Source organism: Coregonus clupeaformis, chromosome 9, assembly GCF_020615455.1.
Source record: "Coregonus clupeaformis isolate EN_2021a chromosome 9, ASM2061545v1, whole genome shotgun sequence".
Lineage (NCBI taxonomy): Eukaryota > Metazoa > Chordata > Actinopteri > Salmoniformes > Salmonidae > Coregonus > Coregonus clupeaformis.
In genome coordinates, this window is record NC_059200.1 from 26959882 (window position 1) to 26973424 (window position 13543).

General features: G+C 45.0%; 1 protein-coding gene across 1 annotated transcript in view; it reads right to left on the reverse strand.

Moving 5' to 3' along the window:
- Positions 1–1793: 1793 nt before the first annotated feature.
- Positions 1794–13543, reverse strand: part of LOC121573883 (hypermethylated in cancer 2 protein-like) — a 55885-nt gene continuing 44135 nt past the window's right edge. Inside the window, exons 2-3 of the mRNA XM_045222554.1 lie at positions 4513–4782; positions 1794–4267 (exon numbers count right to left, since the gene is read on the reverse strand). Of these exons, the coding sequence (XP_045078489.1) occupies positions 2870–4267; positions 4513–4731 (1617 nt within the window). The 5' untranslated portion in view covers positions 4732–4782 and the 3' untranslated portion in view covers positions 1794–2869. The remainder of the gene's footprint in view (positions 4268–4512; positions 4783–13543) is intronic.

Genomic DNA, 13543 nt, shown 5'->3' on the forward strand with positions numbered 1-13543 from the left:
CCTGGAGGAACGACAGCATGGGACTGACACCCTGGGAGGCCAGCGAGAGACAGCTACAACAGCCTGGAGGAACGACAGCATGGGACTGACACCCTGGGAGGCCAGCGAGAGACAGCTACAACAGCCTGGAGGAACGACAGCATGGGACTGACACCCTGGGAGGCCAGCGAGAGACAGCTACAACAGCCTGGAGGAACGACAGCATGGGACTGACACCCTGGGAGGCCAGCGAGAGACAGCTACAACAGCCTGGAGGAACGACAGCATGGGACTGACACCCTGGGAGGCCAGCGAGAGACAGCTACAACAGCCTGGAGGAACGACAGCATGGGACTGACACCCTGGGAGGCCAGCGAGAGACAGCTACAACAGCCTGGAGGAACGACAGCATGGGACTGACACCCTGGGAGGCTAGTTTGGTTGGATGCTAAAAGCTATCATCATTATCATCATCAAAACATGTTTGAGCCACCTGGGATGGGGAGGAAGGAGTCTTTGGTTTTATGTCAGATGGAGAGGTGTGTTGTGTTGACCCTGAGATAGCCAGTACAGCTGGCTGGCTGGCTCCATGTGGATTTATGATGGGTTCTGAGGGTGAAGTAATGGTTGGTATTAGTAAGATGAGGAACAGTTCTCAAGTGGAGGTAAGGAATCATGGTTGCCCCAGTTGCCCTGATGAGGGTGAGGGTATGGGTGATAGTTGTTAAGAGGGTGAGGGTAGGTATTAACACTGGTAACTGGGCTCCTGGGACTGTCCCTGGACCACCCTTCACATTTCCCGAAAAAATTCAATGACAAGACCCGGGAAATTACAACATTTTCCCCCAATGTCGCACATCAGAACTGAAAATTATATCCCGGTCCAACCCAAGCCCAGTGAGCTTAAGCCCGATCCCAGGCCTGGTCCAACATCACAGAAATGAAATGAGCCCAAACCTGAAAAAAAGCCAGATTTCTAGAAAACAGTAGACTATATTGATTTAAACTAGTGTTGAGAACAACGCGGCGGAGGCGGGCGGCACCGGAGTGAGGAGACGAGGAAACAGCCATTGGGCCTAGAAAAAGCGCAGAGAGAGAAACTCACCTTAGTTAGGATCAACTGAATGATGAACATATTACAATAAAGTAGGCTAATGTAATTGAAGGCATGTATCAAATTCTGGCTTATACTGAAACTCCCAAAGTTATATCCAACCATTATACTAACTTAAAGCAATAGTCGTGTGTGGTCACCTAGGTTATAATTTCATCACCGTTTTGATTGAGACAGCGCCATCGTGCTGCTTCGAGACGAGCGTGGGGTACTCATCTAGATTAATCAATCAATGTCAGATTTTTGTTTTCACTGAATATCCGTTTGGATATTTGGTAGGCTGGGGAAATGTTAGTCAAATTGAGGTGAGTGCTAATGATCATCTTTATTCTAGTTTGTTCATATATTACCTGATCAGAACATTTTGCTAGCATGTTATACAAGTCTGCTTGCTCTTCACTCGCGTAGTAGCCTGTCCTACTCCCGACCAAAAGCCTGTGTCAATCAATCAACGTGATTTTGTTTCACTGAATCTCTGTCTATATATTTGGTTAATTGATCTCTGGCTGGAGAGTGGTAGAAGTGGTAGCTCATTTATTTGCTTGTTCATCGATCACTGATCAGAAACATTTAGCGTGCAATAATGTAGCCTAAATCAAGTGTATTATCTATTGACTCAAGTAGTGGCCATATATAGAGCCTAGGCTATTTTCCTATTGTCCCAATAATCCCACTGAAACCCAAAATCTTGACTCCTGTCTCGCATGAAAATTCCTAACTTTATTCTGTAATCCATAGGTTGCATTATCAAAGCATGTCTCGCTTATGCATGTCAAAATACCACTATAACATTTTCCCCGCTTCTCTGCGCTGTCTCGTATTGCTGCCCATGAGAGCGTCGGTAGAGAATGTGTGATCAACAAACGGTATGAAAGTAGATATGGATATATCTTTTTTTAAACAGTTGGTCTCCGTTAAGATACCTTGATATTTAAACAATTTCCTCTCTTCATCTCCTTGTTATTCATGAGCTGATCTGCTATCTGTATAATCATCAACTCGATTTTGCCAAATAGGAGATATTCTGTCATTCGTTGGAGGTTATCTAACAAGCTTAGCAACGTTGGTCATTTTACTTTAGTTTGACTACCGTTACAAAGTTTGTATGATTCGACAATGCTTTAGCCTACTCTGGGTGTGTTCTGAGGGTCCTTAGCATGCTCTGTCTCGAGATAGCCTAGGCCTACTGCTGAAATACGCTGAATTAATTGAGTAACATGATAATGCTCTGAATTTATGAACGGCCTGTTTCGCAATTCCCAACAATGTCATTGGTGATCAAAGTTACTCTATCATTACTAAATATCAGTTTCACTTGCTGTGAAACCTTTATATAGTGGCGCAGCCAAGCCGGCAATGTTGCGCAGCTGCAATCTTATTTTGGGAGAACCCTGGCATAGTGACCATATCTTGGTTTGAAAGGCTTTAAAATGGGCACTTCTGATTTTTGCTGTATTTTCCGGGACTCGGGATAAATGAATTATTCCCGGTATTGAAACTAGGTAGATTTTCTGGAAAATATGAATCCGTAGTTGAGGGTATGGGTGATAGTTGTTAAGAGGTTGAAAATATGGGTAAAGTTACTCAGGGGGATTGGTTATAAAGGTGAGGTAATTAAGTTCAAGGTGAATTTCTGAAGATGAGGTAGAACCTAGGTGTGTTTACGAGGGTGAGGAGGTACTATGGGTAACAGAGGCTCCAGATAGTTATCTGAAGACGAGGTAGACAGCCTAATAGAACTGTGGTTCAGCTGCAGTAAAGATGGTGAAGTGTCCTCTATGAGGGCGAGGTGTGCATCCTCATATGACTAAGGAGGTTGCGTTGCTGGGTGAACTTCCCGCCACACAGCTGGCACTCGTACGGCTTCTCCCCCGAATGGACCCGCATGTGCTCGGCGAGGCGGTACTGGCGTGTGAAGCGCATGCCGCACTCCTCGCAGGCGAAGGGCTTGAGGCCCAGGTGGCTCCTCATGTGGCGCGTCATGGTGCCTCGCTGGGTGAACAGCTTGCCACAGATGTTACAGGGGAACGGCCGGTTCAGCCAATGGCTCTTCTCGTGTTGCCGTAGTGATGTCGAGTCCTTGCAGCTCTTACTGCAGATTGTGCAGAGATGCCCAGGTTCTTCAGCGTCAGGTTTCACCCCCTGTGATGCAGAGTCATCTGGGAATGCGTCTGGATCTTTGCCCTTCAAGTATCCACCACCTTCCTCTTCTTCCTCCTCCTCCTCCTCCTCCTCCTCGTCTTTGAGGTAGAGTTGGTCGTGTGTGTGTGTGTCGACGTGGGCGTTGAGCTGTTCTGAGCTGGGGAAGCCTTTCCCACAGGGGATGCAGACGTACAGGTTGTCCCCCACACCTGGCTCAAACCCTGGCTGGGGCTGACGGTAGATGTAGTTGGTGTTTCCGTTTCTACTTCCTTTTCCTCCTCCTCCTCCTCCTCCTCCTCCTCTCCCACTCTGCCCGCTCCCCTCACTCTGATCTAGGCCGTTCTCCTCTCCATCCACCTCTCCGTCCTCCAGCTCTGGGGTCGTCACTTTATCACCTCGGGGCCTCTTGCGAGGGGCTCTGGGCTGGAGGTCTGTGGAGGTCTTTGAAGGCTCTGGCTTGGCACTAGATGTTGTGGGAGGAGTGGGAGTGGGGGAGAGAGAGGAGGAGTGGGGGGAGGAGCTCTGTAGGAGACTGCTGGGGGACACCTCCTCTGTGGTAGTGCTCCCTGACGGACTCCTCTTGGACAGGTCCAGTCCCAGCCCATTACTCCTACCTTCTCCAGAAGGGCTGAGGGAGGCACAGCGCGAGCCCGAAATATACACCTCCTTCTCGGGCAGATCCTCTCTCAGCCTTCCCTCCTGGCCCCGTCTCTGGTTCCTCTGGCTCCCCTTCTTGGACCCTGAGTGGTTGTTATGGTGCTGGTGGTTGTGGATGGGGGTGGCTCTGAGGGGGGTGGAGGAGAGATGGAGGGGGCCAGGGGTGTGTCCATTGGGGGTTGGGGAGGTGGAGGAGGAGGGGGTCATCTTGTTGGAGCTGGAGGGGGTCTGGCCGTTGCATTTGAGCTTCCTGCGACAGAGAGCAGCCAGTTCGGTCAGCTGGAGGTAGGAGGCGGCAATCAGGAGGGACGAGATACTGTGGTCACTGACGGAGTCAGAACTGGACAGACGACCTGTATAGATGAAGTCCAACACCTAGAGGAGAGATGGGGTAGAGAGGGAAATCTTTACATTGTCCCAATGAGCAATTTGTTTCACAGCAAGTTGATATCAGAATGCAGATGAAACAGCTGAGCTTTACAGCATTGATGTGGAAACTAAAACATTGATTAATGTGTACTGTCCGTGTCTACTAAATTACATGAATGACAAGATTCCTATACAAACATGTCTGTATATGTGACTGCGGTCAGTGAGACGCTGCCCGTCAGGTGACCCACCTGTCTGAAAATGGAGGGGCTGACCATCTCTGTGTCCAGGTTGATGAGGTTGTCGTGGGGGACCAGCGACTTGAAGTAGACGCTGCTGGCCGCCAGGACGTTCTTGTGGGCGCGGAACAGCGCGTTCTCCACCACGATGATGACATCACACAGGTACCCTTTGGCTCGCTGCTGGTTCAGCTGCAGCAACAGCTGCTTTGAATGGTTCTGCTGTTCCATCTCTCACACACACACACACACACACACACACACACACTTTGGTTTACACACCTGGGGAGGAGGAGAGAGGGAGAGTTCAATTCTGAGAACTCAAAGAAATCCAACCACTAGACTAATTTAAACTCCTGCAGGTCCAAATGTGCTCCTGAAATTCTTGCAATGCCCAGGATGCCCCCCTCCCCCAAAAAAGAGTATGGCCAATACATTACACCTCTTTGCTCACCCTGCAACCATCACACTGGTTTCCTCAAATATAGTCCCTGAACAACATACTGGCAGGAGGAAGAAAGATAAGCCTTCAAATTACCAACACGATAAACTAACCACCAACCCACTAACAAATACCAACAAATATAAAAAACCTTCTCTGGCAGCAATAGATTCTGAGGAACCAGAGAAAGGAACCGTGATATCTATCTGTTCATTATCACAGCACACACACACAGTAACAAGCGCTGTATCCAACCCAGCTCTAAAGTATTATCGGCTAACCCAGTAGAGACTGTGTGCTCTTGATCAGCTATAAATAGAACTCATTAGATGGGTACAGGACTGCAATTGTCATCTCTAACTCTCATAATCATATACACCCACCCTGACAGTATGTGAAGTGAGAATTCGGAGTCACTCAGTGAGAAGCGGAGTCACTCACCACCTTCCGGAGACATTTGAAACCCCACCTCTTTAAGGAATACCTGGGATAGGATAAAGTAATCCTTCTACCCCCCCCCAAAAAATTGTAAAGTGGTTATCCCACTGGCTATAGGGTGAATGCACCAATTTGTGAGTCGCTCTGGATAAGAGCGTCTGCTAAATGACGTAAATGTGCCCTTGAGCAAGGCACTTAACCCTAATTGCTCCTGTAAGTCGCTCTGGATAAGAGCGTCTGCTAAATGACTAAAATGTAAATGTAAATGTAATTCAGGTGGGGCTTTGATAATGGCAAATTGTTAACTGCTTTTGAAAAAGAATCAAGTTAGGCTGCGTTTACACAGGCAGCCCAATTCTGATATATTTTTATTTTGACCAATCAGATCAGCTCTAAAAAAAGATCTGATGTGATTGGTCAAAATACCAATTAGTAGAAAAAAAATCTGAATTTGGCTGCCTAAATGAACGCAGCCTATCGGTGTCTGACTGCAGACTCCAATTACCGGGTTAAACAATTAGTTTAGCCTATATCAGAACACAAATACTTAATGTCTCTACACGGAGTGTACAAAACTCACCTGGTCAGTCTGTCATGCAAAGCGCAGGTGACCTTAATGTTTTGTACACTCAGTGTATAATCAGAGCGTTAGTAACTAGGCTTACTGTGCGAACATAAGCCTACAACCATTATCATATGCCAGGTATACGTATTCAAACAACTGCTTTAGATAAAGGCTTTTATGTAAACAACTTGATTTGATCAATTTACAGTAGTTCTATTTACAGTACTGAGCTTCAGCAAAACTTTAGACCGAACTACTCTCCAGTTCTAATCCTCCATATCCACTTCCTCCAACCTGCTGCCCTACATCTGTACGAGTAGCAGCACCCCGGGGTACTTTAAAACAAGGATGGTACGAAGTTAGAAATACTACTACTGATAACAATGCATCCCATCCGTCTTGCCATATATCGATACAGTATCACAAAACACACGCCCCAAAAAAATACACACTGAAACAGATCTAATCAAATCTAATTTTATTGGTCCCATACACGTGTTTAATAGATGTTGTTGCGGGTGTAGCGAAATGCTTGTGTTTCTAGCTCCGACAGTGCAGTATATCTAACAAGTAATATCTAACAATTTCACAACATATACCTAATACACACAAATCTAAGTAAAGCAATGGAATAAGAATGTATAAATAAATATTTGGAGGAGCAATGTCAGAGCGGCATAGACTAAGATACAGTAGAATAGTATAGAATACAGTAAATACATATGAGATGAGCAATGCAAAATATGTAAACATGATTAAAGTGACTAGTGTTCCATTTATTAAAGTGGCCATTGATTTATAATCTATGTATATAGGCAGCAGCCTCTAATGTGCTAGTGAAGGCTATTTAACAGTCTGATGGCCAAACAAAAGAGACGTTTGGGTAATCTATCTAACGACTGCACATCACACTGACAAGATGCTGAGGGTCCATTTATGAACCTACAGCCCCGTTCTGCCCCCCTCCTTCCCTGCCGGCTCAAAAACCACCTCATCACTTCAGATGAGAGAAACATAGACTTACAGTATATAATCAAGCCGTAACCAGGAAGGCAGGCTGGACAGAACAGGCCGTAACCAGGGCGTCTGGAGGAAAGAGAGAACAGAGAGCAAGCCATACACTACCGGTCAAAGGTTTTAGAACACCTACTCATTCAAGGGTTTTTCTTTATTTGTACTATTTTCTACATTGTAGAATAATAGTGAAGACATCAAAACTATGAAACAACACATATGGAATCATGTAGTAACCCAGAAAGTGTTCAACAATATATTTAAATTTTTGAGATTCTTCAAATAGCCACCCTTTGCCTTGATGACAGCTTTTGGCATTCTCTCAACCAGCTTCACCTGGAATCCTTTTCCAACAGTCTTGAAGGAGTTCCCACATATGCTGAGCACTTGTTGGCTGCTTTTCCTTCACTTTGCGGTCCGACTCATCCCAAACCATCTCAATTTGGTTGAGGTCGGGGGATTGTGGAGGCCAGGTCATCTGATGCCGCACTCCATCACTCTCCTTCTTGGTCAAATAGCCCTTATGCCCAGTGTACACTAGCACGCGGTAAATTGCCGCATGCTGCTTCAGCCGCCCAGAGTGGCTCGCGTGTGGGCGTGCTGGCAGCATTTGGCAGCACGTTCGATTGTGTCAAGAATTCAGCATAGCAAGTTTGTATGAAGGTCTGGGTATTCACTGGTAAATAGTAATATGCTCTAAATCGCTCTGGTAACAACCAAACTTTGCTGCCCTGTTTCCAATCGTCCACATGGCTGGGAGAACCTATTCAAGTAAGTAAATACATTTCGAAAATGTAAAAACAACGATGTATTATTAGCTAACTAGCTACAGTGCAGACTAACTCAAATGAGCTGCTAACGTAGCTAGCTAGTTATCTAGCCAACTTTACATACTGTATAGGTAGCTAGCTAAATTAATTCAATTTGACCAGCTACCTAACTTCATATTAGCTAGCTATCTTGATATATTTATCACTGTAAAAAACAAACTCCAAAGGCATTTGTAGGTAGCTAGCTAACAGCCATGGAGGAGGGTGAAAGGAGAGCAGCCCCATCTGTCAAAATGAGAGAGTAGGCTATTCTGGATAGGGCAGGTACTTTTGTGTAGTTCCAGTCCCTAGAAGTGAGGGCGGAGATAATAGTAACATAATATTCAGTGCGGTCTAATTTGAGTATAATTAAGTCTGTTTCTGTCCTCAGATACAGAGAGCTGTGAAAGCCTGTCTGCAGATGAACCAGCTATGATAGCTGAGGTTCATAGCTAGGTTCTGAACTAATATTTCTACCAAATGTTTTAAGGTCCATACATAGATCGGCTACATAGCTAGCTACACATCCATAGGCATACAGGTATTTTTATCATCCACTGCACAATAAGCAAGAAAATTGTTAGCTAGCTACGTTACTTCAGCTGCATTGCATAGCAAATATCAGCAAGGCAAGCTTACAAAATGAAATCAAATTTTATTTGTCACATGCGCGAATACAACAGGTGTAGACCTTAGAGTGAAATGCTTACTTACAAGCCCTTAACCAACAATGTCGTTTTACGAAAGAATACCAAAATAAATCACAAAAAAATACAATATAAAATAATACGAAATAAAAGTAACAAATAATTAAAGAGCAGCAGTAAAAATAACAATGGCGAGGCTATATACAGGGGGTACCGGTACCTAGTCAATGTGCGGAGGCACCGGTTAGTCAAGGTAATATGTACATGTAGGTAGAGTTATTAAAGTGACTATACATAGATAATAAACAGAGAGTAGCAGCAGCGTAAAAGAGGGGTGGGGGGGCAAATCAAATAGTCTGGGTAGCCATTTGATTAGATGGCTTGGGGGTAGAAGCTGTTTAGAAGCCTCTTGGACCTAGACTTGGTGCTCCTGTACCGCTTGCCGTGCGGTAGCAGAGAGAACAGTCTATGACTAGGGTGGCTGGAGTCTTTGACAATTTTTAGGGCCTTCCTCTGACACTGCCTGGTATAGAGGTCCTGGATGGCAGGAAGCTTGGCCACTCACGTCTGTAGCCATGAAGTGCTTTGAAAGGCTGGTCATGGCTCACATCAACACCATTATCCTAGAAACCCTAGACCCACTCTAATTTGCATATCGCCCCAACAGATCCACAGATGATGCAATCTCGATTGAGCTCCACACTGCCCTTTCACACTTGGACAAAAGGAACACCTATGTGAGAATGCTATACATTGACTACAGCTCAGCGTTCAACACCATAGTGCCCTCAAAGCTCATCACTAAGCTAAGGACCCTGGGACTAAACATCTCCCTCTGCAACTTGATCCTGGACTTCCTGACGGGCCGCCCCAAGGTGGTAAGGGTAGGTAACATATCCGCCACGCTGATCCTCAACACAGGGGCCCCTCAGGGGTGCGTGCTCAGTCCCCTCCTGTACTCCCTGTTAACTCATGACTGCATGGCCAGGCACGACTCCAACACCATCATTAAGTTTGCCAATGACACAACAGTGGTAGGCCTGATCACCGACAACAACGAGACATCCTATAAGGAGGAGGTCAGAGACCTGGCCGTGTGGTGCCAGGACAACAACCTCTCCCTCAACGTGATCAAGACAAAGGAGATGATTGTGGACTACAGGAAACTACAACAAACTAACATGGTCCAAGCACACCAAGACAGTCGTGAAGAGGGCACAACAAAACCTATTCCCCCTAAGGAGACTGAAATGATTTGGCATGGGTCCTCAGATCCTCAAAAGGTTCTACAGCTGCACCATCGAGAGCATCCTGACTGGTTGCATCACTGCCTGGTATGACAACTGCTCGGCCTCCGACCGCAAGGCACTACAGAGGGTAGTGTGTATGGCCCAGTACATCACTGGGGCCAAGCTTCCTGCCATCCAGGACCTCTATACTAGGCGGTGTCAGAGGAAGGCCCTAAAAATTGTCAAAGACTCCAGCCACCCTAGTCATGGACTGTTCTCTCTGCTACCGCACGGCAAGCGGTACAGGAGCACCAAGTCTAGGTCCAAGAGGCTTCTAAACAGCTTCTACCCCCAAGCCATCTAATCAAATGGCTACCCAGACTATTTGATTTGCCCCCCCACCCCTCTTTTACGCTGCTGCTACTCTCTGTTTATTATCTATGTATAGTCACTTAAAAACTCTACCTACAGTGGGGGAAAAAAGTATTTAGTCAGCCACCAATTGTGCAAGTTCTCCCACTTAAAAAGATGAGAGGCCTGTAATTTTCATCATAGGTACACGTCAACTATGACAGACAAATTGAGATTTTTTTTTCCAGAAAATCACATTGTAGGATTTATAATGAATTGATTTGCAAATTATGGTGGAAAATAAGTATTTGGTCACCTACAAATAAGCAAGATTTCTGGCTCTCACAGACCTGTAACTTCTTCTTTAAGAGGCTCCTCTGTCCTCCACTCGTTACCTGTATTAATGGCACCTGTTTGAGCTTGTTATCAGTATAAAAGACACCTGTCCACAACCTCAAACAGTCACACTCCAAACTCCACTATGGCCAAGACCAAAGAGCTGTCAAAGGACACCAGAAACAAAATTGTAGACCTGCACCAGGCTGGGAAGACTGAATCTGCAATAGGTAAGCAGCTTGGTTTGAAGAAATCAACTGTGGGAGCAATTATTAGGAAATGGAAGACAAACAAGACCACTGATAATCTCCCTCGATCTGGGGCTCCACGCAAGATCTCACCCCGTGGGGTCAAAATGATCACAAGAACGGTGAGCAAAAATCCCAGAACCACACGGGGGGACCTAGTGAATGACCTGCAGAGAGCTGGGACCAAAGTAACAAAGCCTACCATCAGTAACACACTACGCCGCCAGGGACTCAAATCCTGCAGTGCCAGACGTGTCCCCCTGCTTAAGCCAGTACATGTCCAGGCCCGTCTGAAGTTTGCTAGAGTGCATTTGGATGATCCAGAAGAGGATTGGGAGAATGTCATATGGTCAGATGAAACCAAAATATTACTTTTTGGTAAAAACTCAACTCGTCGTGTTTGGAGGACAAAGAATGCTGAGTTGCATCCAAAGAACACCATACCTACTGTGAAGCATGGGGGGTGGAAACATCATGCTTTGGGGCTGTTTTTCTGCAAAGGGACCAGGACGACTGATCCGTGTAAAGGAAAGAATGAATGGGGCCATGTATCGTGAGATTTTGAGTGAAAACCTCCTTCCATCAGCAAGGGCATTGAAGATGAAACGTGGCTGGGTCTTTCAGCATGACAATGATCCCAAACACACCGCCCGGGCAATGAAGGAGTGGCTTCGTAAGAAGCATTTCAAGGTCCTGGAGTGGCCTAGCCAGTCTCCAGATCTCAACCCCATAGAAAATCTTTGGAGGGAGTTGAAAGTCCGTGTTGCCCAGCGACAGCCCCAAAACATCACTGCTCTAGAGGAGATCTGCATGGAGGAATGGGCCAAAATACCAGCAACAGTGTGTGAAAACCTTGTGAAGACTTACAGAAAACGTTTGACCTGTGTCATTGCCAACAAAGGGTATATAACAAAGTATTGAGAAACTTTTGTTATTGACCAAATACTTATTTTCCACCATAATTTGCAAATAAATTCATAAAAAATCCTACAATGTGATTTTCTGGAAAAAAAATGCTCATTTTGTCTGTCATAGTTGACGTGTACCTATGATGAAAATTACAGGCCTCTCATCTTTTTAAGTGGGAGAACTTGCACAATGGTGGCTGACTAAATACTTTTTCTCCCCACTGTACATGTACATATTACCCCAATTACCTCGACTAACCGGTGCCCCCGCACATTGACTCGGTACCGGTACCCCCTGTATATGTGGAAAATACACATGCGGAGATCATCCGTTCACCCACACCACGTCTCACAAAGACACAGCGGTTGGAACCAAAAATCTCAAATTTGGACTCCAGATCAAAGGACACATTTCCACCGGTCTAATGTCCATTGCTCATGTCTCTTGGCCCAAGCAAGTCTCTTCTTCTTATTGGTGTCCTTTAGTAGTGGTTTCTTTGTAGCAATTCGACCATGAAGGCCTGATTCACACAGTCTCCTCTGAACAGTTGATGTTGAGATGTGTCTGTTACTTGAACTCTGTGAAGCATTTATTTGGGCTGCAATTTCTGAGGCCGGTAACGCTAATGAACTTATTCTGTGCAGCAGAGATAACTCTGGATCTTCTATTCCTGTGGTGGTCCTCATGAGAGACAGTTTCATCATAGCGCTTGATGGTTTTTGTGACTGCACTTGAAGAAACTTTCCAATTTCTTGACATTTTCCAGATTGTCTGACCTTCATGTCTTAAAGTAATGATGGACTGTCATTTTTCTTTGCTTATTTGAGCTGTTCTTGCCATAATATGGACTTGTTATTTTACCAAATAGGGCTATCTACTGTATACCAACCCTACCTTGATTGGCTCAAATGCATTAAGGAAAGAAATTCCACAAATTAACTTTTAAGAAGGCACACCTGTTAATTGAAATGCTTTCCAGGTGACTACCTCATGAAGCTGGTTGAGAGAATGCCAAGTGTGCAAAGCTGTCATCAAGGCAAAGGGTGGCTATTTGAAGAATCTCAAATATAAAAATATATTTTGATTTGTTTAACACTTTTTTGGTTACTACATGATTCCATATGTGTTATTTCATAGTTTTGATGTCTTCACTATTATTCTACAATGTAGAAAATAGTAAAAATTAAGAATAACCCTTGAATGAGTAGATGTTCTACAACTTTTGACCGGTAGTGTATAACCAGGTGGTCGGGTCTGGAGAGGATGCCTGGCCTAAAGGATCAATGAGTTAGCCCTGCTAGCTTCTGATACACACTCCTGTTTACAAATACATTTCAATATAGGTTAACCTGTTCTGTTCTATCCTGTGTGTGCTATCCTGTGTTCTGTAACTGTTCTAGTCTGTGTTCTGTTCTAGCCTGTGTTCGGTCCTAGCCTGTGGGTTCTAACCCATTTTCTGTTATATCCTATGTTCTGTTAGCCCGTGTTCTGTTTGGCTGTCCAGTGTTTCATCTAGTCTTCCTGGTAGAAAATCACATGATCTGGTAATCTAGCTGGCCTTTAGGCATTAGGTCCGCTACAGCAAGCAGCTTGGCACTCTGGTAAAATCTAGGGAATAGCAATAATCTGAGCCAGTCCAATTTATACTCTCCTTAATGCTCCTTAACATAAATTAACTGTTTTCTAGGGAAAAAACCTTCCTTTCCACTCACCAGTTGGGCTGAACGTGGAGCGGAACATGACATGAAAAATAACGACCCCATTGTTGAGCCAGGTTCACCCACGGTGTTCCGGAAAAGGCCACCCCAAGGATAGTCCATGTCACATGTTTACTCCTAACTAGCTAACAACATAATTATTACTAAACACATGTTAACTCTTAACAGAATTTGTTTGTTAGAATCTTAAGACGCATGCCAAGATTTGAGGAGTGTAGTTGACTGGCTCTTACAAACTTGGGATGGAATACAAAATGTTTTTAAAAGTCTATTTGCCTCATATTATGGTAACTTTGTTCCATCCAGGTTTGTGTTCATTTAGGTCAACCAAAAACAG